General features: G+C 38.7%; 1 protein-coding gene across 3 annotated transcripts in view; it reads right to left on the bottom strand.

Moving 5' to 3' along the window:
* TBL1X (transducin beta like 1 X-linked) overlaps positions 1–26,576 on the bottom strand; it is a 194,124-nt gene that overhangs the window by 9,338 nt on the left and 158,210 nt on the right. For all 3 annotated transcript variants that reach the window (XM_041416458.1, XM_041416460.1, XM_041416459.1), the window contains 8 exons: positions 24,669–24,918; positions 17,887–18,019; positions 10,919–11,060; positions 8,055–8,118; positions 7,857–7,954; positions 6,317–6,377; positions 1,825–1,946; positions 316–390 (listed from right to left, as the gene is read on the bottom strand). In XM_041416458.1, coding sequence (XP_041272392.1) covers positions 316–390; positions 1,825–1,946; positions 6,317–6,377; positions 7,857–7,954; positions 8,055–8,118; positions 10,919–11,060; positions 17,887–18,019; positions 24,669–24,918 — 945 coding nt within the window. The remainder of the gene's footprint in view (positions 1–315; positions 391–1,824; positions 1,947–6,316; positions 6,378–7,856; positions 7,955–8,054; positions 8,119–10,918; positions 11,061–17,886; positions 18,020–24,668; positions 24,919–26,576) is intronic.

The following is a 26,576-nucleotide window of genomic DNA, read 5'->3' as shown; positions in this document are numbered from 1 at the left end:
GTGGCTGGAAAAGAAAAATGAGAAAGGGTTTTGGGCTGCTCAAGCTCTATATTATCTATACTTAAACTATGACTTTTTTTGTGACAATAGCAGATCAGTCATGTAACACTTATTTGGACAGGATGCCTTAGTTTCCCCAGTGTTCACTTCTCTGTCTTCAATTTTTCATATTTGCTTCAAGAAATATGGGACAAAATGGAACTCTGTTCATGCAGAGTTTGAAGTGATACACTACCATCATTCTGAAGGAGACTGAAAAAGAGACATAGTTTTTTGTCTTCACTTCTTGAGAAACAGGAATGGAAATTGTTTTACCTTTAATGTCATGTCATCGGAACAAGATGCTAGCAGCATGCCAGACGGGTCCCATTTGATTGCATTCACCTCGTTCTGAAATCAAGAATGATATTATTAAGCAAATATTCCAGTTACTGCACCGTGCTGGGCACTCAGCAGAGGGCACTCAAGGTTTATGCATGGAACAAGCTCACCCACAAATTACAGTGGCGGTGCTTTTAAGGGTGAACGAAAGCACTGCTGTCTCCCCATCATGCTATTTAAGTGGCATTTTGGAGTGGAACCAGCCTGTGCTCGTAAACAATACACACAAACAATCTTATGATGTGTGTTCTGGCTCAAAGTTGCTCTTATCCTTTTGTCATTTCCTAGGATTTAAATAAACCCAGACAGATTGATGATACAGCATTATCTTCTTTTTAAAACTGAGGCATTTCTTTCATTAATGGTCTGTAGACTTGGTGGTAACAAATTTTCAACAGAAAATAATGATACTGGTAGGGTGTTTTGTTTTGTGGACTTGATAATTCTTCATATTGTAGCTCTACAACAATGCTGGTCTCTCTAAAGAGAGGTTTATGTGTAAATGAATTCCATGCTGGAATGTGAAACAGCTTAGGATGCTTTTTCTATCAGTCTTTCTAGCACTTTGTAATTTATTAAACCGAGTGTATCCCCTTGGTAATGAGTAAGTTTACCCTGCTCTTCCACAGCTATAGGTAAAGAAAAGAAAAGTGTTTTATAAAAAGGGAAAGACTGTTTCCTTAAAAATATAAATTGGCCCACGGTCTCAGTGAAAACGATCCTGGAATATATTTAAATTTTTCTTTATACATTTTACAAGTTTCAGTAATAATTAAAAACAAGTATAGATATATTTGAAGTGAAAGTTTGGATCATGTACAAAACAGTGCAGTTCATATAATCATAAAAAGCACCAGTCTATTTTAGGAATGTACAACCTGTCACAAAATATCAGTTTAACCACAGACTAAGATAAAGGTCTTCAAATGCATAGTTCTGGAAGCTAACATCTGAATTATGGGTCAGTAAATGATCACAGTTTTTCTCACAAATGAAATCTAGAAAAAGTAACCTTTGACAGTCATTAAATTCCACCAAGAAAAGAGTGGGGAAATACATCTTTAATATCTCTTATTAGATTAAATTGATTCTAAAACTGAACAATGGCTGGAAGTAAACTGCTCTCTCATTATTCATTTAGTAAAGGAAATTAAGCCAGTGGAAAACAGAATCTTATTTATGAATGTGCCTTTACTCTGCAGCTCATGCTACCCAGAAACACTCTCACTGCTTAAGCCAGAGGTGTTGTCTCCTGCGCTGATATAGAACATTTTATCCCTTCTCACAGGCAGTGAATCCCTCACTCCCAAGGAATATACTTTTAGGGAAACAATGGAGTGTAACACCTTTGCTGCTAGAACATACTCTGCAAACCCATCATCTGCTATGAGATAACATGTTGCTGTGACTTTACCACTAACATTTTGGACTTCTTAAACTTACTGTGTGTCCTTGAAAGGTTTTAACGGGACGATCACAGCCAAGTCTGCATACATGGATACACATGTCAGTACTGCAGGAGGCAAAAGTAGTGTTGTTCTGCCAGTCCACATCCAGAGCAGGAGCTGGAATACAAAAAACAGAAGGAATATCAGGGATCATGACAAAGAAACAGCTATCCCAAATAATTTTCCTCCCATCACCTATCTGGATGAAACAGACTGCAGACTAGTTCTTGGTCTGTCACCTGCTGCCAGTTACAGGGTTGATAGGGACTGTCTGAAGGGCACAAAGTATTTTTGCTATTCCAGTGGATAATCTGGATACTTTGCACGGCATCTACTTATAAGAATCTTTTGGGTCAAGTTACATAAGAGGGGGCAAAAAACAACCTCCACCCTCTCTGCTCCCAGCTATGCATATCATGGGTTATGTCTAGCATTCATCCCTCTGTAACCCAGTTCAGTGAAGAAACTGAAAGAAAACTAACCCAGAAAAAATGTGGGTAATTCCATCTGGGTTAGACAAGCATGTTCTTGTGAATGCCAGACAACACATGGGAAGGTGAAGGAGCAGGTGGCTGTGTCCCTTTGCACTAGAGCTTTATGCACCCTTTGATACAAACCTATCATTCTGTGCAGGCACATGGATTAATAAGACTAAAATTCAGTTTAATTTGCTTGGGGACTGGTTTTAGATAGGTACATTGATCAGTCTCATCTGAAATGAGAGGAAGAGTCTCTGTAGAGAGTTTGGCATTAACTAGCACTGAACTAACAAAACTGTGCACAGAGAGCATGTAAATAGTGCCTGTGTGCAGCACACACACACACACACACTTTGCAAAAAGAATGGGAAAAAAATCCCCAAACAACTCTTCCAGCATGTCACTGCAGAGTGCAAGCAGGAGCAGGAGGAAGCTCCTGACAAACAGCTTGCTTGTGTTTCTATAATTGCTGCTCAGGCTTTTTCCCTCAGGATAGACTTTAGCTGCCCTCCAGAGGATGACATAAGACTTGCTAAAATATAGAAATCTTCATTCTCAGCACACTCTTGTGAGAAGCAAGTGTGCTAGAATGAGACCAGCATACAGGAAACCAAGGTGAATCTCTTCCTGGCAAAGATATAATGCAAATTTATCATTAAAATGAAACCAAGAAATTCCTTACTCAAAAGTGTTTAGAAGATACTTTGGTAATACAGAGGTGAAAAGATATCTGTTCTGACAAGCCTATTACATTTAAATATGTTTTTCCTATTATAATTTTTATGAACTGCAAAACAAAATAGATCCATATCACCATCTGAACCATCAGGAAGCTGCCTAAATGAGAATGAAGGGCTGACACTCTTTCATGGATAAGGTTTTTTTTCAGTATTAATGCAAAAGCTTAATAATTCTTAATAAAGCTTAATAATTATGACCTTGCAGAAATATAAAGGAAATTTGTATGAGGCAGGCAGACTACTTTTGAGTTTTCCAACAAACATGAATGAGGATCAGGAAACAATAAAAGAGCTTTCTTTAAATGCCTGTTTGTCTTTCTTTTCATGCTACAATGTTTGTATTACTATTTCAAAACAAACAAAAAATTATCATCATTAATAACAATATGCCTTCAGGGCCTATATCTAGTATGATATGTACAAGTCAAAAACTAATTTTCAGAGAGCTATTGGCACCTAAAGCTATGGATTTACAATGCAGCATAATTTGAATCATAAAATGCTGATAGTTAATACTGATTTATTTATTGGTGTACTCAGTCATATGTTTACTGAATATGTAATTGCATAAAAACGTTTGAAAAAATCAAACAAACATGGTTCCTGAAGGAAATAATCAAACTGCCAAAGTATTTCCAAAATGACAGGATACCAGCCAATTGCATAACAACAATTAGAATATCATAACATATCATAATAAAAGCAGCAACAAATCCTCAAAAATGCAGCTAAAATAAAAACCAAAAATGAAAGTGTTACAATAATTATCTGGTAATTTAGGCTTTTTCAGAACAAATTTAAGTGTGATTCAGAGCACTTAGATCACAGAACAATAATATAATAGGTTAGGTTGCAAGGGACCCTAAATAACACCTAGTTCCAGTCCCCCTGCTGTGGACAGGGACACTTTTTACTAGACCAGATCACTCAGAGCTCCATCCAACCTGGGCTTCTCTGAGCAGCCTGATCCAGTGCCCCACCACTCTCACAGTGCAGAATTTCTTCCTGATAGCTAATCTAAACCTTCTGTCTTTCACTTTGAATCCATTCACACTTGTCCTGTCACTACACAACTGGATCGTTAAAACTGGGCCACACAAATACCTCTTTTGGTGTCAATTTAACAACTTGTTCCTGCAAGCATAGACATCAATCTGTATCTATCAGTAAATGTCAAAATTGGATTATTTAGCTCCTTTTTAAAGAAATAAGTTTTGTGAATATGTATTTTGATCAAATGCCTTATGATGATTCACAGTTTTGCAAAAAATAATGAAGCCCTAGAAGCTACTTATCTGCATAGTTGCATATTTTGAACAAAAAACTTTAAAAATTACATGGGAACACCAATGACATGAAGGCCTTCAACACCCAGACAAAGGACTTTTCCTTACGTATTTTACGATGACAGTTTTGTCCGTGCGGTGTGAACTAAACCAGTTGTTATAAAGAAGCAGACAGTAAAAAAACCTTATGTTTTTTCCAGGCGAGCTACCTCCAGACTTCAAAGAAGTATGTGTATCCTGCCTAGACTAGACTTTTAATTGCTAAAATGCCACCTTTAATCCTAGTGTCGACAAGGTTTTCAGATTCCAGATATGGAAAGGAATTTGCTGTTACTTTGTCCTGGTGACGCAAAGAGGACAAGGTGAGGTCTTTGTGGGTTTAGACTTGTGAGAACAAAGTGAGTACAGAGTCTGGCTGATTTTAAGAAGGTTTTGTAGGATATATGCTTTCTCCAATCAAAAATTTCCTCAACAGCATTTCCTTAATAACTGCTTTACTTCTTTATGAAAACATATATAAAAGAGTGAAAAAAAATTTAAAAATATTAGCTTCACCACATCTACACTTCAGTTGTGTCACATGTTTCAAAGATAAACAGCATGTGCAGTAAGAATTTTTAAAAAAATCTTTTCATGCACATGGACATATTGTATTGGTAGATATAGCTGAGTTTTCAACTTGCTAAGAAGGGGAAGGGGTGATTTCTCCTTGATGCACATCACTGCTAAGACAGCTTATGTGTCAGTGAACATGATTCTCAAGGGCCAACCAAGTTCTGAATCCACAACTATTTAGGTTACTAGTTAGGGATCAGAGGATTAAGACTCTCATTAACTAGATCACTTTATGCGCACAGTTTGCTGTTATGGAACAGTTATGGTAGATAAATAAATGCCACAGTGAGAAAATCTGTCAGCAGACACCAACTCTTCTAAACCAACAGCTGCACTAATAAATGAGGAGACGAGTGACAAAAATGCAGAGTATGGATTTGCTGTGCCCATGGACATACGTTTTGTCTACTGCTGAATAACCATTTAGATTGCTACTGCATATTATTCACATCAGTGTAAGTGTGAGAATAAGAACAGTTTGAGTTGAAAAGCATGTGAAAAATAATGTTTTAAAATTAGTACTGAAATATGTTTTTAAACACCATTGTGAAAGCTTGTTGTATTTAAAAATGGATTAGTTACAGCGAACTAGGAAGATGAAAACCTCTAGCATCAGAATCCAGAATGCTTTCATGGTTTTAAACTCAGTTTTACTATACCCCTCAAAATTCTTCACTATGAAAATGTAGCCACTTCAGATCATGAATTCAGCCATCATCTTACAAGTCTGATTCTCAGGTGAATTTCAGCTTACATCAATGACTGTCTGTTATTCAAGATTGTTTAGTATCTGTGACATCTCCTGTCTTCTTAAAACAGTTCTACAAGCAACCATCCTAATAGCATTTTGGTGCAGCAAGGTTTTGAAACTCAAGACCGGCAACTCATTTCCAACAATAAAAGAAAGCAAATATTAAAGAAATTAAAGTTAAAATTAAAAGCTAAGAAATTCTGAGGACCTTTATGAGTGCAGTGGTGAATGCAAGGTGCATGAGAAATCTGCCTGCTTCTGCCTCAAATCAGCTTCATTGAAACAGGAGCAGAGAGAACTGAAAAGATCCCAGACCCTCCACTGAAAGCTCTCTTCATGAATCACCACCTGGTACTATTCAAGCACATAGATAACAACAGGACTGCTCAGTTAGGTAGACACGGCTGGTGTACAAACTCTCTCCTAAAATCAGCTTTCAAAGCTGATTCTCACAGAACTGGGTGTTTCTGAAATGAGAATAAACCCACAAGCCATGATACTCAGGATGGTTAAAGCACAAAAAAACTTGATTGAAACTTTTCTCTGGCAGATAAAGTACACTGACAGAATTAAAAACTGCATTTCATTTTCCTAACAAGAGTTATGCAAAAAGTACCTGAATGGAAAGGAAATTGCTGTTTCGCTTCTCCTGTGTGAGCATCCCAAATTATTGTTGTCTGCATCCAAAGAAAGGGTGGAAAAAAAAGATTAGTGACTGTTCAGCTCAGAGAAAAAACCCAAAATAGCACCCTCACTAAGTAGCAATTCTAAATGATGAACTGATAAAATTATTGACTACAGAGACCCTTGTGTGCTAAACAGTATGAAAACCAGAAATTACTTCTAGGTATCACAGAATATTAATCTAAATGTAGATAAGGAAGTATCATGCCTATAGAAGAAGCAATATAACTATGAAGAATGGGCATACTCTCTCTGAATAACACTAGAGGACAACACCATACATTTTTAATAAGCATATTGAAAAAAACATTTCAGTTATGATCTTTAAAGAACACTTTCCCTTTTCAAAAGATGCAAGTTGAATTCTTCTTCAAAACTATGCTGAACCCCATTTGTAACAAACCAGTAAGTGAAATGTTTTTCTATCAGCAGAGTACACAACACTTCTTGCCTCTGAGGTGGGACAGACTCTGATGTAATTGGCTTACTACAGGTTTAATCCATCCTCACAGCACACGTGAGTGTCTCCTGTAGAGCTCAATACTACATGAGGGAATTGTCAATTTACTGGGAGTATATACTTCCAGAAAATAAATTAAGGATGCATCATCTTGCTGATAATGGATCATCTAAAGAAATGCTGCTTTTATTGAGAATGTAAGTTCACTGGAGTAATGGAATTACAATTGGGAGATCAGTGTAGCTGAATATAAGCCAGTATTAAAGCTTCCATTTTCACAAGGATATAAAAATACAGCGATTCACTGAGCTTACAAATGTACAAATCTCAGCTGGACTCCCCTCAGCTGGAGAGAAGCACTGTCAGTGCATCTCACTGGAACACAGGCCATGCAGCCTATCCCTTGGAAGTGTCAGTTTTCTCTCTGAATTTTATAAAGGAAGCCAAGGATGACACATGCATCTAATTATCAGACACTGAAAGTCAGGCAAGATGAATGCTGTGTACTTTCCAGTTTCAGTTTTAATGGATCATCAGTCAGCTGTTCATTTCAATCTCTAATGTGCACTTAGCTGTAACTACTATGTTTTGCTTGATTTTCAGTTCAGAACCATATTTTTTTGCATATTTCCAGAGGAAGCCATATATATTTTAGTCAAATAAAAGTGTTTTAACAGTTAGATGAGCTAAAAGGAATTGTATCTTTAAGACCACTTTCTTCCCATAAATAGCTGATAAAACTACAAATATAAGTACTGGAAGCTATTCCTTCCTTAACAGAGACACACTCAAGATGTAATTTTATACAACTTCTTTTAAAGTTAAGTATTTTCCATGAAAATAGTATACATTTATGCAGCCTCAAAAATATAATCAACATGCACTAAAATAAATTTAAAAAATTCAAACTCTCCAGGGTGCCTGGAGAAGAAAATAATCTTAAGGAATTTAGCAGCACAAGCTCACTCATCAGCATACTTATATGTTAGAATAATGTATTTTTAAAACTCACTTTATCAACACCAGCACTTAAAATATAATTCCCCTTTTTGTTCCATTTCAGGGCAAATATTGGACCTTTATGTTGACCTAAGGTGCTTGCAAGGTTACCTGGAATAAAGAACAGGTTATTATTACAATTTCTTCACAAATTGGTCAAATTACAGCTCACTGCTGTTTGATGCTTAAGAACAAGAAATGTTTGACTTACCATCTTCTGTCCATATTCTTGCAAAACCATCATATGAGCCTGTAGCCAATAGTGTTCCATCACTCTGTTGGAATATATAAAAATGGCAAAGGTGGATATGAGATAAAATCTGTTTCAACCAACCTTTTTCTTTCTTTTTAAAGGTTTGCTAATTGTGATTTATGATTCTGAGTCCACTCATTGAGACAGATTATGCTATGATTTGAACTTTAGGTTATTACTTCAGACAGCACAGAGGAAATAAAATCCTCTAACATACAGTGAAATACTGGGCTATACCATCAGATATGAGCTGTTCAATAAAAAAGATTAGAAAAATAAAATAAGATAGAACAAGTTCTATGGGCTTCTTCCAGTTAACAAACAGATACTACTTCTTAGACATAAAGGACCTACAAAACATCAACAGATGGTCTAAACCCAGCCTAAATCCCAGTTTACTGAAACTCAGGCATCTCTACTTGAAAGAAGGCCCTAAGCCACATACACTCAGGTAAACAACTGAAATCTTATCTACCACCAAGGAATTGCCTTCCACTTGTCTGAACACAGACTCCCACATGTGCTCATGGGCACAATATCTTGACGAAAAAATGGATTGATGGGTCCCAATTAGGAGGAAAGAAACCCATGAATCTAATCAGCAGGTCACATGTATTCTGGAAGGAATCCTTCACAGAAGGATACATCCTGTGCAGCCAGTGAAGCTACTGTGATTGGGCCAGAATAATTAAAATAGAACTTAACTCTGCCATCTGGCGACACTATTGAAGCAGTTTATTCAGTTTTTCAACATTTAAGAACCTGGATTAAGAGTGAGATTCATCCCATTTACCTCCTGACACGCAGAAGTTAGGAGTTAGTTCAGGAGTGCCATCTATTCTCCCTCCGTTACTGACAGCATCATGGAACTACAATTCTGAAGTGTAACTCACAAAATCATTTGCTTTAGATTATGCCCAATCCAATATGAAGGCATGTGTCTCTGTTTCTGCTGACTTAAGGTGAGTCTACAGGATTAGCTTAGATGGTTAAACCTACAGGAGATGAATCCTACCCATGGTATCAAAGGTCATGATCTGAACATGACCTCCAGAAATAACCTTTCCTATAACCTTTATGTCACATAAGTCACATAAACCAGAGAAGAACTAATTCAATACAACCAGTGTGAAGATTTCACAGGGCAATATGATTAATATTGTGGTTCTAAATAAACAATAAAGGCAGATATAGCATTTCTAGCTTCATGAATAGAAAATTAGAAAAAAGCATGAAATAATCCTTTGAAACATATGCCCACTCCAATCCTCCAAAAACACTGACTCAGAGCACTTGTAAATTTAACTCATATATATACTAATGTAGGGGAGAAAAAATCATAACCTAAGCGAAGCTCACTGTGATGTACACTGCTCTGGACCAGAGATGAGAAGAAAGGTGATAAAGGGCAAAAACAGAAAAAGAAAAGCTCAGGAACTTAGACATACAGTGTATCCAAATATATTTTGCTGGTAATTCACATTTCTTTGGGAAACTCAAAGTAAGTAGGAAGCACTTGAAGTATTTGAGTTAGGAACATTTCCCTACCTTAAGTACTAGTACAATGCAAGTGAAGTACCAATGAAGTCTGGAAGTTAAGAAACTACTACTACAGGAAATACCAGAGGATGCCCTATGTTTTGGACAATTTTTCTCCTAACTGTTCTTCACTCATTGCATGTTTTCCTCTTTCAATTTCTCTTTTCTTACTTAGAAATAGATGCATTTTTTTCACAACTGTTTTTCTTCACTCTAATATCCAAGGAAACAAGTGATGAACATAAGCTTGAGTTTTATTTGCTTCCTTGACCTACCTCTATTTTCTGCACTAATCACCACCTTCTTCCATTGTGCAAATATAAAATACACAGGGGAAAGGTGACTTGTGCAGTGGCCTTATCTTTCACTTTGTGAAGCACCTAGCTCACCTGAAGGACAATACTGCAGTAAAGATTAATCGAAACTTGATCTCTGGCCAGCAACTGAGATTGTACTTAACTGCTGAAAGTCCTTTCTGGTACTTAATTAATCTGTTTCCCTATGAAAACAAGACTAATGTGATCACTCCGTCCGTACTAATATCAGCCAAACAGGCAGAATGAAAATTAGCTTGAAGTAATTAAGATTTCTCCAGGGTCTTGTAAGTTTTTTTGGCAATAATTAGAGCTGTCCAAAGGCACTGCCCAGAGACTGGGGATTCTCAACAATACCTGTCCTCTCTGCTCACTTCAGTATTCTTTGTGCAGGAGCACATTATCTAAGACAGGAGGTTTTGCAGGATGAAAGTAAAAAAGGGATCAGGCAAGACAGTTTCATCCAGAAGGTAAGGACAGAATAACCACACATGCTCCTATCAAGACAAAGAAAATAATGTGAACATATTTTGCTGTGCACAGCATAATTCAAATGAGAGGATCTGGAGAGTCCAACCTCAGAAAAAGCTTCAGTGGTGCTTTTATGTCCTTACATGCCAAAACAAAGTAACTATGAGATGCAAATACATTATTAATGAGGCTTCAGTATTACACAGATTGTTTGTTTAATCTTTCTTCTTAAAGCTAGCTGAGTTTATTTTTACTCATGCTCCTAAAATAGAGATATAAATATATCATTGTTAAGCTCGAAGATGGCAACAGTCCTGGAAAATTACAGCATGTAGAAGAAAGTTCAGCCTATTATGATTATTTGAAACAAGAGGTCAGTAGGTTAGGACAGAGCTTCTGGTCACCTCAGATATGAAAGATATGGAGCAGCAACTGTAATTGCCTTGGAATTAAATTTAGACAGTTATAAACCATGCACAGTCTTAGAAGTTAGCTTACATTCCAGTCCAATGAAGTCACATCCTTATTGCTGGGGACATCATGTCCTCCTTCTCTTATGCAGTGCCTCAAAACGAGTTGAGTGGAACCGCTGTTGCTGTTTTCATTGAGATTCCATATCCTGGCCGTTGAGTCTCCGGATCTAGAAAGCAATTATGCAAATAAGTTGAAAACTCCTCATGTTGGCCTAGCAAACAGTGTAAAAGCCTGTATGTCTGTTTTCATTGAGACAAAATTACAGCCTTGCAGGAGACTGGAGGAACAAGAGCCACTGGCCTGTACTGTAACAGAGTGTCTGACTGCACGGGGCTGCTGGGAACCTTCTGGCTCTGAGCAAAACACAGGTGTAAGGCTTTGGTGATGGAATTAGCAGAAGCTCACCTAGGAGAGGCCCTATTCTATGTTCCAATTTTTGCAAGTAGAAGTTGTTTTGTATCTCCTGAGAATTTTGATGTTTCTCCTGTGCACTGCCCAGAGTAGATCCAACCACCTTTCCCTAAACCTGCTGAATGGATCAGGGCATTACAAGCCATTAAGAAGTAATTTTTTCTTTCCAACTCTTTCTGTACTTTGTGTACTTTTCTAAAAATGCTAACACATATTTAAATTATACCTGTCAAAATAATTTTGTTTATTCAGGGAAGTTTTGTCTAAAACTTTCACATAAACTCGCTGCCTACATCTTGCACTACATACCTAAAGCTGGCATCATCACCGTAGCTGAGTTAGTCTGGGGCAACTTACAGTACCTGTCTGTAGCTTGGTGCTTACATCATGCTGTCTGAAAAAAGTGGCAAAATAAGTACTGCCATAATAGAACAAGCCAGAGAGAGCATCAGGATTTTGATTTATTTTATAGACCAATTATTTTCTACAGAGGTGATTTTAATGCAGGCTGAAACCCTGATTTTGTTTAGAAAAGGTTTGGAGGAGGAAGAGTGTATCATTATCTACTTGTAAATAATATATTTATTTTGACTTTGCATAAACCTTTATTCTACAGAAAAAATATCTCTGAGGTTCAGAGATCAATTTGCCATGGAGTGGAAGATATTCCACTTTAAAAGTTTACTGGGATTTCTTTTCACACTCCCTCTCCTTAATTTTTTAAAACAACAACCAAAACCAAATTTCCTGGATTGCTTGTTCTGTCCAGAAAACAATTTTCATTTACATGCAGTAAGTACAAACTTGGAGCAGAGTTAGCATCTCTCTCATACTTGCAAGAATTCATACAGCGTGGATGAAATTTCATTGTTGATACATCTGATGTGTTAGCTTTTGCTTTTTTAAAAAAGTAATGACAAAGAACTTATTTTCTGACACACTATCAAGGAGAAAAAGTCTTTCTTCAAGGATCCATTTTTTAAGAAATGGATCTTCCTGAGACCCATTTTTGCTTTGATAAGCCATGTTTTACTGAAAAAGAAATCCACTACAAGAGAATACTGAGTTTTCTTTTGGTCTACTAGTAAAGCATTTAAATTACTGATAGTAAGAATACCAGACAAATTTTCAGCACTTGACATATCTTCAAATACAAATATTGACCAAGCAATTATCAAACTCCATTGATCTCTGTGTATTATTTTACTAATAATTTAGCCTAATTTTACACAAACATTTCATCTGTAAAAGCAAACACCTCTCTGCCTGTATCAGTAGCTCTGAGCTCTTCTGGCTTATGGCATGTCTGGGGAATGTGCCCCATCTCCTGTGAACCTTTTGAGCCAAGCTGAGGTGTGATGGCTGGCCAGGGTTTTGAACCCAGCTACTCCTGTAAAGCCACTCTTTAACTTTCAAGACATATCTTTCACATTAGTGATTAAGAAATAATTCAGATCAGGGTAATTTTTGCCACCACACAGCTGTGACTGTAAGATACACCCATACTTCTTCAGAGGTCTGGAAAACTGACATTTTTGCATATGTTAGCTAGAAAATTAACCGAGTTAATCATGAGGCTCAGAAGTTAAGGAACATTTTTAACTGTGGTAATTAACAATGATGGGAACAAAAGTCTTTAAAGGACTACTTTATTGGTTAACATGCTAAGTAGGAAATTCCTTCAGAGCTGGCTTCTCTCCTATATAAGACTGCAGGACTGTCCTGCCTTCATTGTAATAATTCAGTTTGTTATTGGACCCTGCGAATAAAGTACTCAGTCACTTGGCCATCAAATACAATATCCTATTTGCTAGTTCTAAAAGGGTTATGTTTTGTTTTTCAACAGTTTTATTTAGTCAGTTTTCTGGCAAGGCCTAGGCAATCTCATTTTCCAGTATTTTAATTTTGTTTTTCCCTTTTCTTCTCCCAAAGCTACATAAGCTATTATGTGTCCCTGCAGAGAGGCTTTGTAAGCCTACCAGTGTGCAGCAAGGGTATTTGTATGTCTTCCCTTTTGTTGCTGGGGGGAAAAAAGAGTCCAGAGAATGCTCTGGAAAGCATTCTGATTTCTGTTGAATGATTCAGTGAACCCTGCCTTATTAGAGGAGCACAGTTCAAGCACAATTCAGAAAGATACTTAATCTCCTTTGCCCACAGAAGCATTTCAATCTCCATGATAAAGCAGCTCATTCCAACATGCAAGTCATGAACACTTGAGTAATAGGTATACTCCTCTGCACTGTGGAAAGAGTACTGCCAAATTTTAGGAAGGCTAATTCTGAAAGGATTTTTTTCATGCTCTCCTGCCCCAGTATGTTCATGAATCAAGGTGGACAAATGTTTGTGGAATTTAATTTGTGACATATAAAATCACCATTCTGTAACTGGGAGCACAGAGGTTATAAGTGCTGCAGCTGGGTAAAGAATTTTGCAAGATGGTTGTTGAATCTTGGTATTTCCAATCTTCAGCTACAAGACTTAAAATCACTTTATTTTGAGATGCTATATTGCTAATGTGTATTTACTACTTCTGGCTCCAACAGGCTAGAGTTTTTGTTATTTTATTTTAAAAGATATTATTAAAAGAATTATGGGAAGGAAATTCCTCTTTTTTTTTGACACCTAACATTTCCTTAATGAAGCAGGTCTCTTACTAAGTGCTTACTCTTCCTAGGCAGTTAGTAGAAGGAAGTGCCTCACAGGTGTCCTGATTAAGATCTCTGCCCCACTGATTCTACAACATTATTCCCTGCTACAGGTTATTCAAGTCGACCTCCCCTAATAGCTGACCTCTTTGCATTCATGGATTTGATGCACTGAGGAAACCAGTCCAAACAGTGCCCTGCTAACAAATAAGCACTTAGGGTTAGCAGAATTAATATCTGGCCCTGACATTGAGGGCTGGTGTCTGAAATTAACACCCTCAACCTGGTAAGTCAAAAGGATTATTCTGAAAGGTAATTTATAGTGCATCCTAAACCACTGACATGAGGAGCACAGTAACCTGAAGAACTATATATATAAAACCCAGAAACAATGACAGCAGATGGCCTAGAAACATCTCTTGCTTCCAAGAGACACAGCCAGACTGAAAGATCTCGGACAGCATCTTTTATGGATAATTACTTTGCTGACTAGGGAGAGCAAAAGGTGCACAGAGTGGTTTGGAAGAGACAAGGCACAGCCTCTCTGTGTGAGAGGCTGGCATAGACTAGCTTATAAGAAAAGAAACCTGTTGTTGGTTTTGGGACTGAGGCCAGGTCCCTCTGCTTCACGGCTGTGTGAATTACTTGAAGGGCATGGCTGGATGTCACAGAACAGAACACACTCCTGGAAGCAGCAGTGGAACACAATGACAAAAAGATCCTAAGTTCAACTGGAAAAGGTTTTGGAGTTCAAGGCTCTAGCAGCCTTGACATTCACAGTCCATCCACTTCCACACTGGGAAATTCAAGCATGTTCAGAACACTGTGTCACCGGACCACGAGGACCTGTGCAAGCAAACTGACAGGATATTCCCTGGCCAGATTTTGGCTTGTTTTAATTAGCACTCTTGCTCTCTGATGTTCTCTCTGAATGACTCCTGGGCATGGCTTGGTAGCAACAATGTCCAGAGATGATTCCCAGTGTGCAGTTTGTTTGGCAGCCAGGGCAGTTTGCTAGCACAGACAGCAGCCGTTCTGTGCCAGCTGGCCTCAGTGCCCGGGAATATTCCCAGGCACAGCTAGTTTACTAATGTGGATGCAGCTGTAATGGATTTCTGCACTACACAGGGAACATAACCATCTGCAACAATTTAAACGTGTCATGAGATTAAAACTTAAGATATTGAAAGATAACTAGCAGAAGATATCAGTCTTTTAGTTTATTGCGGGAATGGCCAAATCTTGAGATTTAACCAGGCACCTATTTTTGTGGTATTTTTTCACCTGACTAAAACACTCTATGCAATTATTTACTTTGGAATGTTGACTTCCTTCATAAAGTGTAGTTAATCATCTTCCATGGCTGTATGCACACACTTCACTCTATTATTATAATGCTTCTGTTCATAACATCTAAGCATTCTTTTCATAGGCATCTGGTGACAGTCATGCCTTTGATAAGCATTTACTGGTATTTCTAGTCTCCCCCATCTTCAGCTTTAAGGGTTATGTGCGTGGTGGAGGGGGAAGAGCAGCTGCAGAATATATTTTTCTAGCTATTTGATCAGAGAAATTCCTGTCTCTCTGTTATATTTTGAAATAGCTGTTTGCAAAGCCCAGAGAGTATATATTACCGTGCTAGTCTTCACACACTAGGAAAACAGCAATGGAGTAGATATGACATTAAATATAAAAATCCCTTTCTCTCAGTGGGATAGTCACTAAATCTGGAAGCCAATGCTCTAGTTTTCATTCTACACTTCTTTTAAACAGCTTGCTGCAGCTTAGGTTCTGAACCTGCATTATTCTTTTAGTTGAGGACTACATCAGGTTGCTGTCTAAACTACTGCTGCTAGTTGTTAGAAAAATCTATTGCCTGTGTAACAAGGCTTCAGAAAAATACTTTGCCATTAACTGAGATTCAATTAGTCACTTTATAAACAAAACAAATATGTTATTATTTCTTCTATTTAATAGCTAGAATTTGAATTGTGTTTTTTAACATGGGTACAATCATGCAGATGGGAAACTCAAAGACAAGTATTGACTGGGCAGCACAATATGGCTGTTACAGAATCTAACAATCTGACGCTCACACATCAGACTAACTGCAGTGTTCTTTTTTTAATCATTACTTTGTAAAGGGCAAACAGAACTGCAGTATACTGTGGATTTCAGGGAATTTCTCTCCCTTGTTTAACTGGTGCTGTAACATGGAGTTTACCTGTATATAAAAGCTTGCACTGTTATTATACCAGACAAAGGCTTCTTTGTGCAGTGGCATAATCACTCAGCTCTCTTCCTTCAGTTTCACTTTCTTCTGTGCATTCTGTGCCATTTCAGTCACTAAGCTTCACCAGGCACTGGCTGCTGCATTACCCCAATTCCAGCTGCATCCCTACCTCATTTCTTACAAGCAGGCTAAAATCTGACCAAGATGCACGTGGACCTAAATTATTTGCATTGTCACTGCACTGCTACTAGTCTGACTAAAGCACACAATTGTACTTTGTAACCACGTGTGTGTTTATGTGCCTCCACAGTCACTAGCAAAGCTCACTAAGAAAGACCTATTACACTGAAGGGTAAAGCTTAATGGAATGGCTGGTGAGAGGGTATTCCTCTGCCTCAGGTATCTGACTAATAGCTCTGATTATCATCCTCCAGGTTACCTGAAGCTACAGGTTTACCTGTAAGATATCACAATCCAGGGATCTGTCCACCAATGCTTAGCACCCTGAGGCAAAGTAAACACTGCAACACATACTCTGGTTTATGAAATGCTCCACCGTTTAAATTATGCACACTAGGACTGTGCCCCATGGATCCTAGGGAAGCAGTCCACTGTAGCAAGCACTGACTTGCTTAAAATTGGTAAATGAAGATACTTAGTACTACAGATGCTAAAAGTACTATCAGACTTAGATATTCCAGGAAAAAGCGCATACTCAGCAGGATTCTAGTTCCCAAAATCCCAGTTTGTTGTCTGAAATTACTTTTTTGAAATTTCTATCTTCACTCTCTTGGAGATCTCTGCTATTCATCCAACATGGAATTTATTGTATTTTTCTTTTCTATTTATAGTGTAATTCCTTGTTTTCATGTACTAAGCGAAGTAAGTAAGAAGACTATTCTGATAATCTTGCAAAAAAGCTAGAAACAAAATAAGGACTTTCCTCTTCCTTGTCAGAAAAGTATCCCAATACTGCTAACTCTGAGTGTTTCTCCTCCTCAAACTACGATCAGCTTTACTCCATGTTCCCAGTTAAACTTCTTACATTTAGTCTTCATGTAAAGGTTTAACTTTAAGCATGAACACAGATTCCACCAGTGCCTGCATACAGCTCCTGGGGTATGTTTACAATCGTGATTTTGTTTGAATCAAAAGTGCTTTTGTAAGTCGGTCTCCTGCTTGTCCCACTTAGGATGCTCTGGTGGTCATTGCAGAGCAGTCCTGCAGAGGATAAACTGGACTCCCTTCCAATGACAATAAAAGCACAACATTCCCTTAAACCACTGCTTACTGTTCAGCTCGCTGAACAAACTTAGGTCCAGTCTGAAGCACCCCCACCTCCATACTTTTGAAAAAAGCCGGTGGATGCCAATGACTTTCTGAGACCCCAGTGTGAATCAATAACTAAGAGCACTAGATTACATGATCTCCAAATACTTTGAGAAACTATCTAGAATTATTAAAAAAATATTTCTAAAAATTTTTGCGTATTTAGGGCCACAGAATTTGCATCTTAAATGTACAAATTCTTCATATTTGTCATCACCTTATAACTATTTACCAGTTATACAGGTACGGTACTGCGGCAGGCTGATAAAACAGCCCAGAGAATACTCATTCACATCCTGAATACACTTGCAAGTTCTTGCATCTCTAAATATTCTCTAATTGCAGCAGCTGGTTTGAGTGACTGTCTGTCTTACCCAGATGCTAGCAGGTCACTGACAGGGTTCCAGGCACAGATGAACACTTCTGATTCATGGCCCCGAAGGACTGTTGCTTTGTTAGGAGGAATTTCAACATCCCCGTCAATTTCCATTGGCTTTGAATGATTATCTGTAAGGAGATATATCAGAATAAATAGTTTACAAGATGCAGTTAGGTCTGTTTTAAAATCATGCCAGCTTCCCAAGGCCTGAAGCTTACAGCAGCAAATACACCAAAATTAATGCTCTGTGCTGTGTCACTTCTCTCTGGCCATTCAAATGTATGACATTTCTTCAAAATGTTGAGCTTTCCAAAACATTTTGTATAAATCTACATAGCTTTTCATCCCCCAAATACTCAGGATTTAGTTCAGTGTAGTTTTTCTTTTGAAGCTGGCCTGATTAAAAACGACTTACAGATTTATTAAAATAATAATAATAAAAAAACATAGAACGACTTACAGATTTATTAAAATAATAATAATAATAAAAAAACATAACGCATTTATATTTTCCTACACCATCTCCAGTAAGTAATATCTGTGCTACTAACAGACAAAGAAATATACTGAGTATATTTCATGCTCATTCCTTCATTCCTATATTTTATGCTTCATTCCTGGAGCACATCAGGGAAATGGTGAATGAGCACCTTCTCAAGGATATTGTAATACATACAAAGGTACCAAATGAGTCATAGATATACTTAACCTGCGTGCTGTAACTCTGTGGTTCTTTAGACTGTTGTCTAAGTAATGTCATTTTTATAAGGTTCCTGTATTGTCTTAAGCAAAAAAACTGAATTTAAAATGATGGATTTCTCTTAGTAGCAACTATTCATTCCAACTTGCATCATGAACCATGTTTTTTATTCCAGACTTCCTCTGCTTCTGTGTAAATCTTCCTCATTAAGCTCTAGTTACACTTCCTGGCAGCATCACAAGATTATTATTCTCTGCAAACAAGACACCATCCAAGGACAGGTGACACACTGGAACAGCAGACAGCAGATGCTACAACACACACAAGTGTGGCCCATTTTGCAGAAAGCACATCCAAGAGCAGGTAGCTGGCAGCCTCCTGTTACCTAACCAATGCTTTGGCCAGCTGATCAACTCTGACTGATCAAAATGCAAGTTCTCTTTCTGGGTTAAGTCCTTCAGTTAGTCATTCTTCAATCACATATGAAGATCCATAGGTTTGCCAGTAGAATAATTATGCTCCCTTATTGCTGCATGCTTATGGCATTTAAAATCAGCCATCTGTCCTGATACTTCAGCTCTGCTAAGCTATTGCCCATCAGCTGGTGAAACAGACTGCGACATTGCACAAGTGCCATCGGGAGGAAGATCTCCAGATTTCTATCCTTACCTGGGCTTTCACATACCTGGTTTGGCTCTGCCTAACTTATGCTGAGTCACACAAACAGCACTTCTCATTGTGTATTTGGTTAGCACCCTAAACATATGTCTGTGCCACATCTATGCCACAGATGGGATGGAATCTACATGATGTACACAGAATCAAGTATTAAAATCAGGAAACAACTAACAGTAGTTGACAGCTTATTTCTAATGAAAAATATCTATATTTTGGCTACACTTATTACCTATGGACTTGCTGCATAAACACTGGAAATGCCTATTTGTAAAATCTATACCTATGCTGAGGCTCTATGTTAAGCATTGTCCTTGACAATTCCCTGTGTATTACTACTAAACTGAATACTGTTGAGATATACCAATACTCAAAATTTAGCCTGATACCAGCAGCTGGGATCTTTGATATTCCAAGCAGTGAGGCACTGAAGAGTAAAGCACTATTAAAACCCACCAGAAGATACAAGCCTAGAACTCACAATCCTCTATTGCTCAGGACAGCACAGATTCACCATGCTTAATCATATTTTCGTGAGAAAAACAGCAGCATGATGATGGCTATGCATTCAGCTGTGCCCTCTTCACAGTGTGAGCTGGAAGCTGAGGGTAAATCAAGAAGATATTTCAAGCACTTTAATTTGAAAAAATTAAATGAGATGCTATGCTTATGACATTGGATCCTACTGTTACCTGCCTGGCTTTAAGGGCAGGGCTGCTTTTTGCTCTCAATTAAAACCAAATGACAGCTGGGGAGCAGCATTACTCCAAGGTCCCAGAGTCAACAGTAGCTATCACAGCAAAGCCATCTGATATTCAGGAATATTTTTTGTTTGTATGTAGCCAAATGGAAAAACCTAGACACACACTTTGAATGCTATTAACTGCTGTGAAAAAACCTCCACAAATAGTCATGCTGTGAAAAAGAAACCTTGATTAGCTGACACCTGGATTAGTACATTGAAGACCAACTGGCCTCTGGGAGCAAGGAAATACCTGCAGAATTATTTTGTATTGCATCTTCCTGTAATGATTTTTACAGAACAGTTTTGGTGGTTGATGAGAAAAGAGAGGGAAGGATGAAAAGCCTTTCAAAAATAATTTGCAACTGTTCACATTTTATGTGTTTTCTTCCTATTTGCATCAGTAGTCAGGAACATTCATATTTAGAGTGCTACTGTTCAGCACTAAATTTAAAACGCCCCATTGAACAAAAAGGACAGTTCATGCCCCTGTGATACTGCCTCAGGCTCCTATCAGATTCACATAGACACTTACAGTGTATGACTGATACAATTATGGTAACAACAAAAAACTGCAGAAACGCCTGAGCCCAAAGGAGCACCCTCTCAAGAGTGACAAGCTCCTTAACCAGCACCAGCTCTTGGGAGCCCTGGTCTCACCTGGAAATTTGGCTTTCCTATGGATGCAGCTACAGTAATGTGTGCATGGGGAATGAGAATGAATAGATAAGTAAGATGCAGTAACCATCAAGAACAGGCTTCTTTTGTTCGGAAGTGCCTTCCAGGCAGAAAGCTTTCTGTTAAGATCTTATTTGCACAAAATTGCCCTGGGGGGGTTCTCTGAAAAAGAAGGCATTTCTACTAAGTGCAGCAGAGCCTCAGGTGAAAAACCCAAGTCTGCAGGTCACACAGGGAAGGACTCTGCCCAAATGTTAACACGAAGCATTTTCTAAAGGCCAGGGGATCTTTGGTTATAGTCTACATTATAATTATTTTCCTCAAATGTATAAAAAATCCCAAATGACTGGAAATTAGAAGTTATATTACCCCAAAGTATTAAGATTGAGGGGTTTTTTTTAAGTGTAAAAAGAAAAATTCTAATACACTGGTAAGTAATATTATTTCCTCCAAAGGAGAAAAATAGATATTTTTAAGATCTTATGAGGGCTAACCCTGTCTTTTCTCAGGAAATATATTTTTTCTTTTTCTTTTTACTTAAATATTTAAGAGGCCTTTCACTAAAGCTGTTCGTTATGGCTGTAGTTTTAATAAAGGAACAGGGCTTTGTCCTCTTTCCAGAGCTTTATTTTTTGTAAACCTAAGCCAATCCTTGCAAATATAATGAAACAAATGACACTAAAAATATTTGTGTTGGATAACAATCCAAAGTTTGGCTCCATTTCTACATGCTGACTTTTATTTTTTCCTGTAACATTTAAAGTGACTTAAAACTGAGAACATTACTTGGGACGCAACAAGACAAGACAGCAACTTTTTAAATATAGTATTTGAATCTGCACCTCAAACTATTGTTATTGTTTTCTGTCTCCTCTCTTTCTTAAATCTATCATATTGTATTGGTAATGCCACATACAAAAACTTATCATATAATAGTAAATATTTTAAAATGTTTATGGAAAGACTTAAGACTGTCAGGGAGAACTCTATGCCAGAATAAATGCAAACTAGGCAATTTCTCAAAGACATCTCTTCCTCCGGCTCCACCCATTCCACCTTTTTTGAAAGCCTGATATTTGGGTGACTTCCAGGTTATGACTAAGGACTGGCACATTATTTAAACCTGTGCCAATATATGCCAGGTCTGTGGAATACAACAACAGTAAAAATTAAGATTTGGGAAGTTTCTCACAGCTTTCATATCAGCAGTCTTTTCTACTCAGTAGCTTTCCCATGATTATTTCTTTCTCCCAGGAAAAGTCCTTCTCAACATTCCAAAAAAAGGTCTGCAACTGTTTGTGAAAAACCCTCTATTAAAAATAGCTGTGAGAATAGTTTTTGTTTTTTTTTTTTAAATTAGAAAATGTCAGATTTGAGATCAAAGGTTACAGTGTGGCTATAAACATGAACTGCTCTTTGGGCTTTCCTTTTGTTAATACAATAGTAGGTATATTTCTTTGGATCAGAAGGAAATACATCTGAGTGGTTCTCTTTTAGTGATAAACCGATGATCAGTTTTCTACCTTAAGAATTTGTTTTTTTCTGGGCCTGAGACAGCGAGACATTCCCCTAAAATTTTCACATGTCAGCTGAAGATGTGTCAACAAACAAAATGTCAGCATTTGATACATTTAACAGTACTTTAATTTCTGTTTGCACCCCTTCACATATGAAATGAGTAAAGTGTCAAAGCAGAGGGTTAGTTGAAAGCAAAACATACACAATCCATAGTCTAAGAACAGATTAATGTTTTTAAAATATTCAGATCTTTTTTACATTTGCTTTCTCAAATAAAAATATTATTTAAATAACTGCAGTTTTACTGGGGTAAACTAACCCGTCTAACTGGAATTCTCGGAAGGAAAACCTGTTCTGAAAGTGTTTTTCTCACTGACCCACAGAGGAATCTATTCAGATCAAAGAGAAGGTGGAGACTGATAAAGGTATCTACACTGCAGAACTAATAAAATCTGTTACATGATTACAGTTCTGACCTTGTCTAAGCCAAAGAGCTGTTAAGACTTCCCACAAAACCTGCCATGCACGTTCCTCTAGAGTTTTCTTGTAAGACAACTGGGCAGTATGGGCTGGTTTCAGAAGTCAGCCAGTACACAATGGGCCTTGCACACAGAAACCAGAACCAGTAATCCCATCTGCCCCACAGTGTGAGCACAGCCATCAGGATCTAGTTACACAAGGTGGGTCCCACTCCATGTTGGAAATGTCTGACTTTGGATGATTAATATATAAGTGCAGTCTCCCTTAGTCACCCATGAACAAAGGGGAATTCAGCGCTCTTGAGAACCGGCTCCTCCCAAAGATTAAGAAAATCTCAGGAAGGTGGGACCTTCAATTGGATACCTGCAGTGGACTGTATGAATAAGCACATGCTATTAAATAAAAGGCCAAGGAATAATTTTGCTCTATACCTTCAAGACAGGTTGCAGACTTGGCTGCATCCAAGCTATTTGTTGGGAATCATCCTTGGCACATGTGCTTGGCAATGCAGGCCAGGAATGGATAGTTGGTATAGTCCAAACTGGGCTAATGACCATGACAGTAGGGCTATGGATGCTCCTGTGCTTGGCCACAACCTACAAAAATGGAAGCTGGAACATGCCAAACTGGGCCAAGGACCATGCCAAGGCTATGGATGATCACAGGACAGCTGCTGCACAAGGCTATGCGCTGGTCACAAAACAATTACACAGATAGGGCTTGTAGGTCTGTTGGAGGTTAGGATTACTCCTTTGTTTTCTTTCTCTCAGGGAATTTTCTCCCATATGTTGCTAAGGCACAATAAAAACAGGTACATAAGAGGGACAAAAGAAGTTGCCACAGTACAGGGGAAGGCTGTGGCTGGCTACTCTATTAGCTGAGTGGTTTCTCTTGGAGAGGAAGAGATACGGGAGATTTGGGCTGGGGAAAGGGGCTGAGTGCAGCTCCTCGCTCTCTCATCTGCCTGCACTGGAGGGGAAACAGGCTGCGATCGCTGTGGGGAGAATAAACCCCCACTGTGAGACTCCGTCTCCTGCTGTCTTCTCCGACCCTTGCTGCTTCCAAAGTTCCTGTTTGTTCCAAAGCTCATTTTGCTCTCCAAAAAGGCACAGGACCTACTGCTCCTGTGGGTTTGTAAAGCAAGCTCCCTTTGCCATCCCTTCCGCCGGCTGAGCTGCCATTACCGTGTGGAGAGGCGGCTGAGCGGGCGCCACAGCGCCCCCTGCGGCCGAGGGGAACCATCGCACCCGCCCTGCCCTGCCTGGCCGGGAGCCAGCAGCACCCCTGCTGGCCGTGCCCAGAACTGCAGCCAAGGGGAAGGTGCCTGACAGCAGAGAGCGCTGGCACTGCGTCTGTGCCTCTGTCTGTGGCTGCTGCCGGTGTGGCTGGTTGTTTTGCCTTGTTATACATATACATACCAGTAAAGAACTGTTACTCCTTTTCCCATATTTTTGTCTGAAAGCCCCTTAATTTCAGTCATAATAATTCCAAGGCAAGGGGGTCATATTTTCCATTCCAAGGGAGGTTCCTGCCTCCCTGGGCAGACACCTGTCTTTCAAACCAAGACGAGGTCCCAGCCTCTGAACCCATCTCTCTCCTGGCCTGGCCAAAATGACAAGCTTTGGGTACAGCCCAGTTTTTATCCAATATCTAAAAGCATCTAGAAGGCTGATAGTAAAATCTGGGTAGCCTGCTCCAAGGAGAGAGCATACAGTTCCACTTCTTGATTTTGTCTTCAACTTGCAATTCTGAACATATCTGAAGTTTTCAGATTGTTAGAGACAGGTAGAACACAGCACTGTGAGGTGAAACATCATTTTTACTCAGCAACCTTTCTAGAAACGCCCCACTCTCCTGGAATGATTGCCCTCAGCTCTACCACCATGCAGACAGCATACATTGCATCACACCCTGCAACTAAGTACAAGAATATTACTGAAACACAAACCACCCAGCAGCGGCAGGCAGCTGCCTGTTGGCTTACTTATTGCATGTGCCCCATTCTCCTCTCCATTCACAGTGGCTTCTCCGTTCTTTGGTGTGTTCTGCTGGGAAACAGCAGTCGTCGTGGCTCCCGCCGTGGCCGCCGTGGCTGCCGCCGCTGCCGTGGCGCTGGCTTGCTGCTGCGCTAGCTTCTCTCTGAAGGCTTGCTGCCGGGTCTGAACGACATCAGGCATCACCGCGTCTATCAGAGACAGGGACTCTATTGGCCTGCCGTCAAATACTGTACCATCCTGCAGGGAAAACGAGCAGAAGGGAAATCCCAGGTTTAGGATCTTCGCCACTCAGGCGGCAAAGAATCACAAAACGAGGTTGTGTGAAGATACTACACTTTGACTTAACCAGCAGTGCCACAGGACTATGGGCTGCCTCTCTCTCAGATCCGTGATGGTGGCACTCATGGTCCACTCAGAAATCTGACCAGTCAAAAAGTAATTTGTTGGAATTTTATAGAAAGTTTTACCATATAAATTGTTTATAGATCCTAAAGGAATAAAGCTGTTTTTAAAAACATGTCTGACTGATGACAGAAAGTTTCACTTTGTTTTCTGTTTGAAAAAAGAGTCATGGCTAAAGCCATGATAAAGGCAAACAGGAAAGGAAAACTGTTTGTTCTCTTACACTTACAGGAGCACAGGAATGGAATGGAAGTGGATGATGCATAATGAACCTCAGCCAAAACATGATGTATGCACAAATTCACTGGTTTCTTACGCAGTGTTTTTCAGCCCAGCACCATCAGTTGTAGCTGATCAAACAAGACTGCCTTACCATTATTTTTCTTTTATTCCACTATATTATTCATAATAATTACGATTTTCATTCTGATTTCTCTAAATTAGGTTCAGCTTCAACAACCAATTGAGTAAACTTTTAGGGGCTGTTCAAGACTTAATACAGACTATATTGACTTAGCTTTTCTTCACTTTCACTTATCTATTATCTAAAATGTAGGGGAAAGATTTTAGTAGCCTTTGTAAAGTGCAATTTTGCCAATGTTCTGCAAACTCCCTTCAATTGTCTGAAATAATAATAATCTGGTGGTGAAAGATTTGCTCTTGAGAAAGAACAAGTAAGAAGAGGATACAGATAGATAATGTAGCTGTTAGACAATATAATCTTCCATAGGTGAGAACAGCTAATATAGAAAAATAGCTGCTTGCCTGACTGGTATGTTTCTGCTGACCTAGTTGTTGCATTACACCTTATAATTACAATATTAAGATAATACATGTTTGTTTCCTCACGGGGAAGAAAAAGGAGGAGACAGTCATTAGAGAAAAAAACCATAATTTCTTTCTCCTCAGCATATTTTAAGTGTCTGCCAAAATTTATTTAAATCTTGACTCAAATTCTTGCTACACAATAAACAAAATGTTTGCCAACAGATCCTGACATCTTACATTTTCATCTGTAAGTGTACTCACGGACTATTTACATGACTGCCCTTTAACAGATCACAAACAATAATTTTATGCACACTAGTTTATAGACTCACTGATTACTTGTCACTCTTAAGTAATGCACATAGAAAAGTAACACATAGGGAAGCATCTATGGTAGCCCTTCCTGGGATTCAGATGTAGCATGAATGGTCTTTGCTTTGCTGCAACATACTTAACAGTAGGTATTTGAACAGAATCATGGAATGGCTTGGGTTGGAAGGGACCTTAAAGGCCGTACAGCTCCAACGTCCCTGTCGTGGGCAGGGACACCTTCCACTAGACCAGGTTGCTCAGGGCCCTGTTCAACCTGACTCAAACCACGATGAGAGAGCAACACAAATCTTAATGGTGAAAACAGGCATATTTTCAGATTATTCTTTCATTTTAGGGAAAGTCTTGAAGCTGGGTAAGTGCAGGTCCCTACAACCTGACCTACGTGCTTCAGA

This window comes from Onychostruthus taczanowskii, unplaced genomic scaffold (assembly GCF_017590055.1).
Source record: "Onychostruthus taczanowskii isolate IOZ18803 unplaced genomic scaffold, ASM1759005v1 scaffold52, whole genome shotgun sequence".
NCBI classification, from domain to species: domain Eukaryota; kingdom Metazoa; phylum Chordata; class Aves; order Passeriformes; family Passeridae; genus Onychostruthus; species Onychostruthus taczanowskii.
This window is presented reverse-complemented; position numbering and strand designations above follow the sequence as displayed.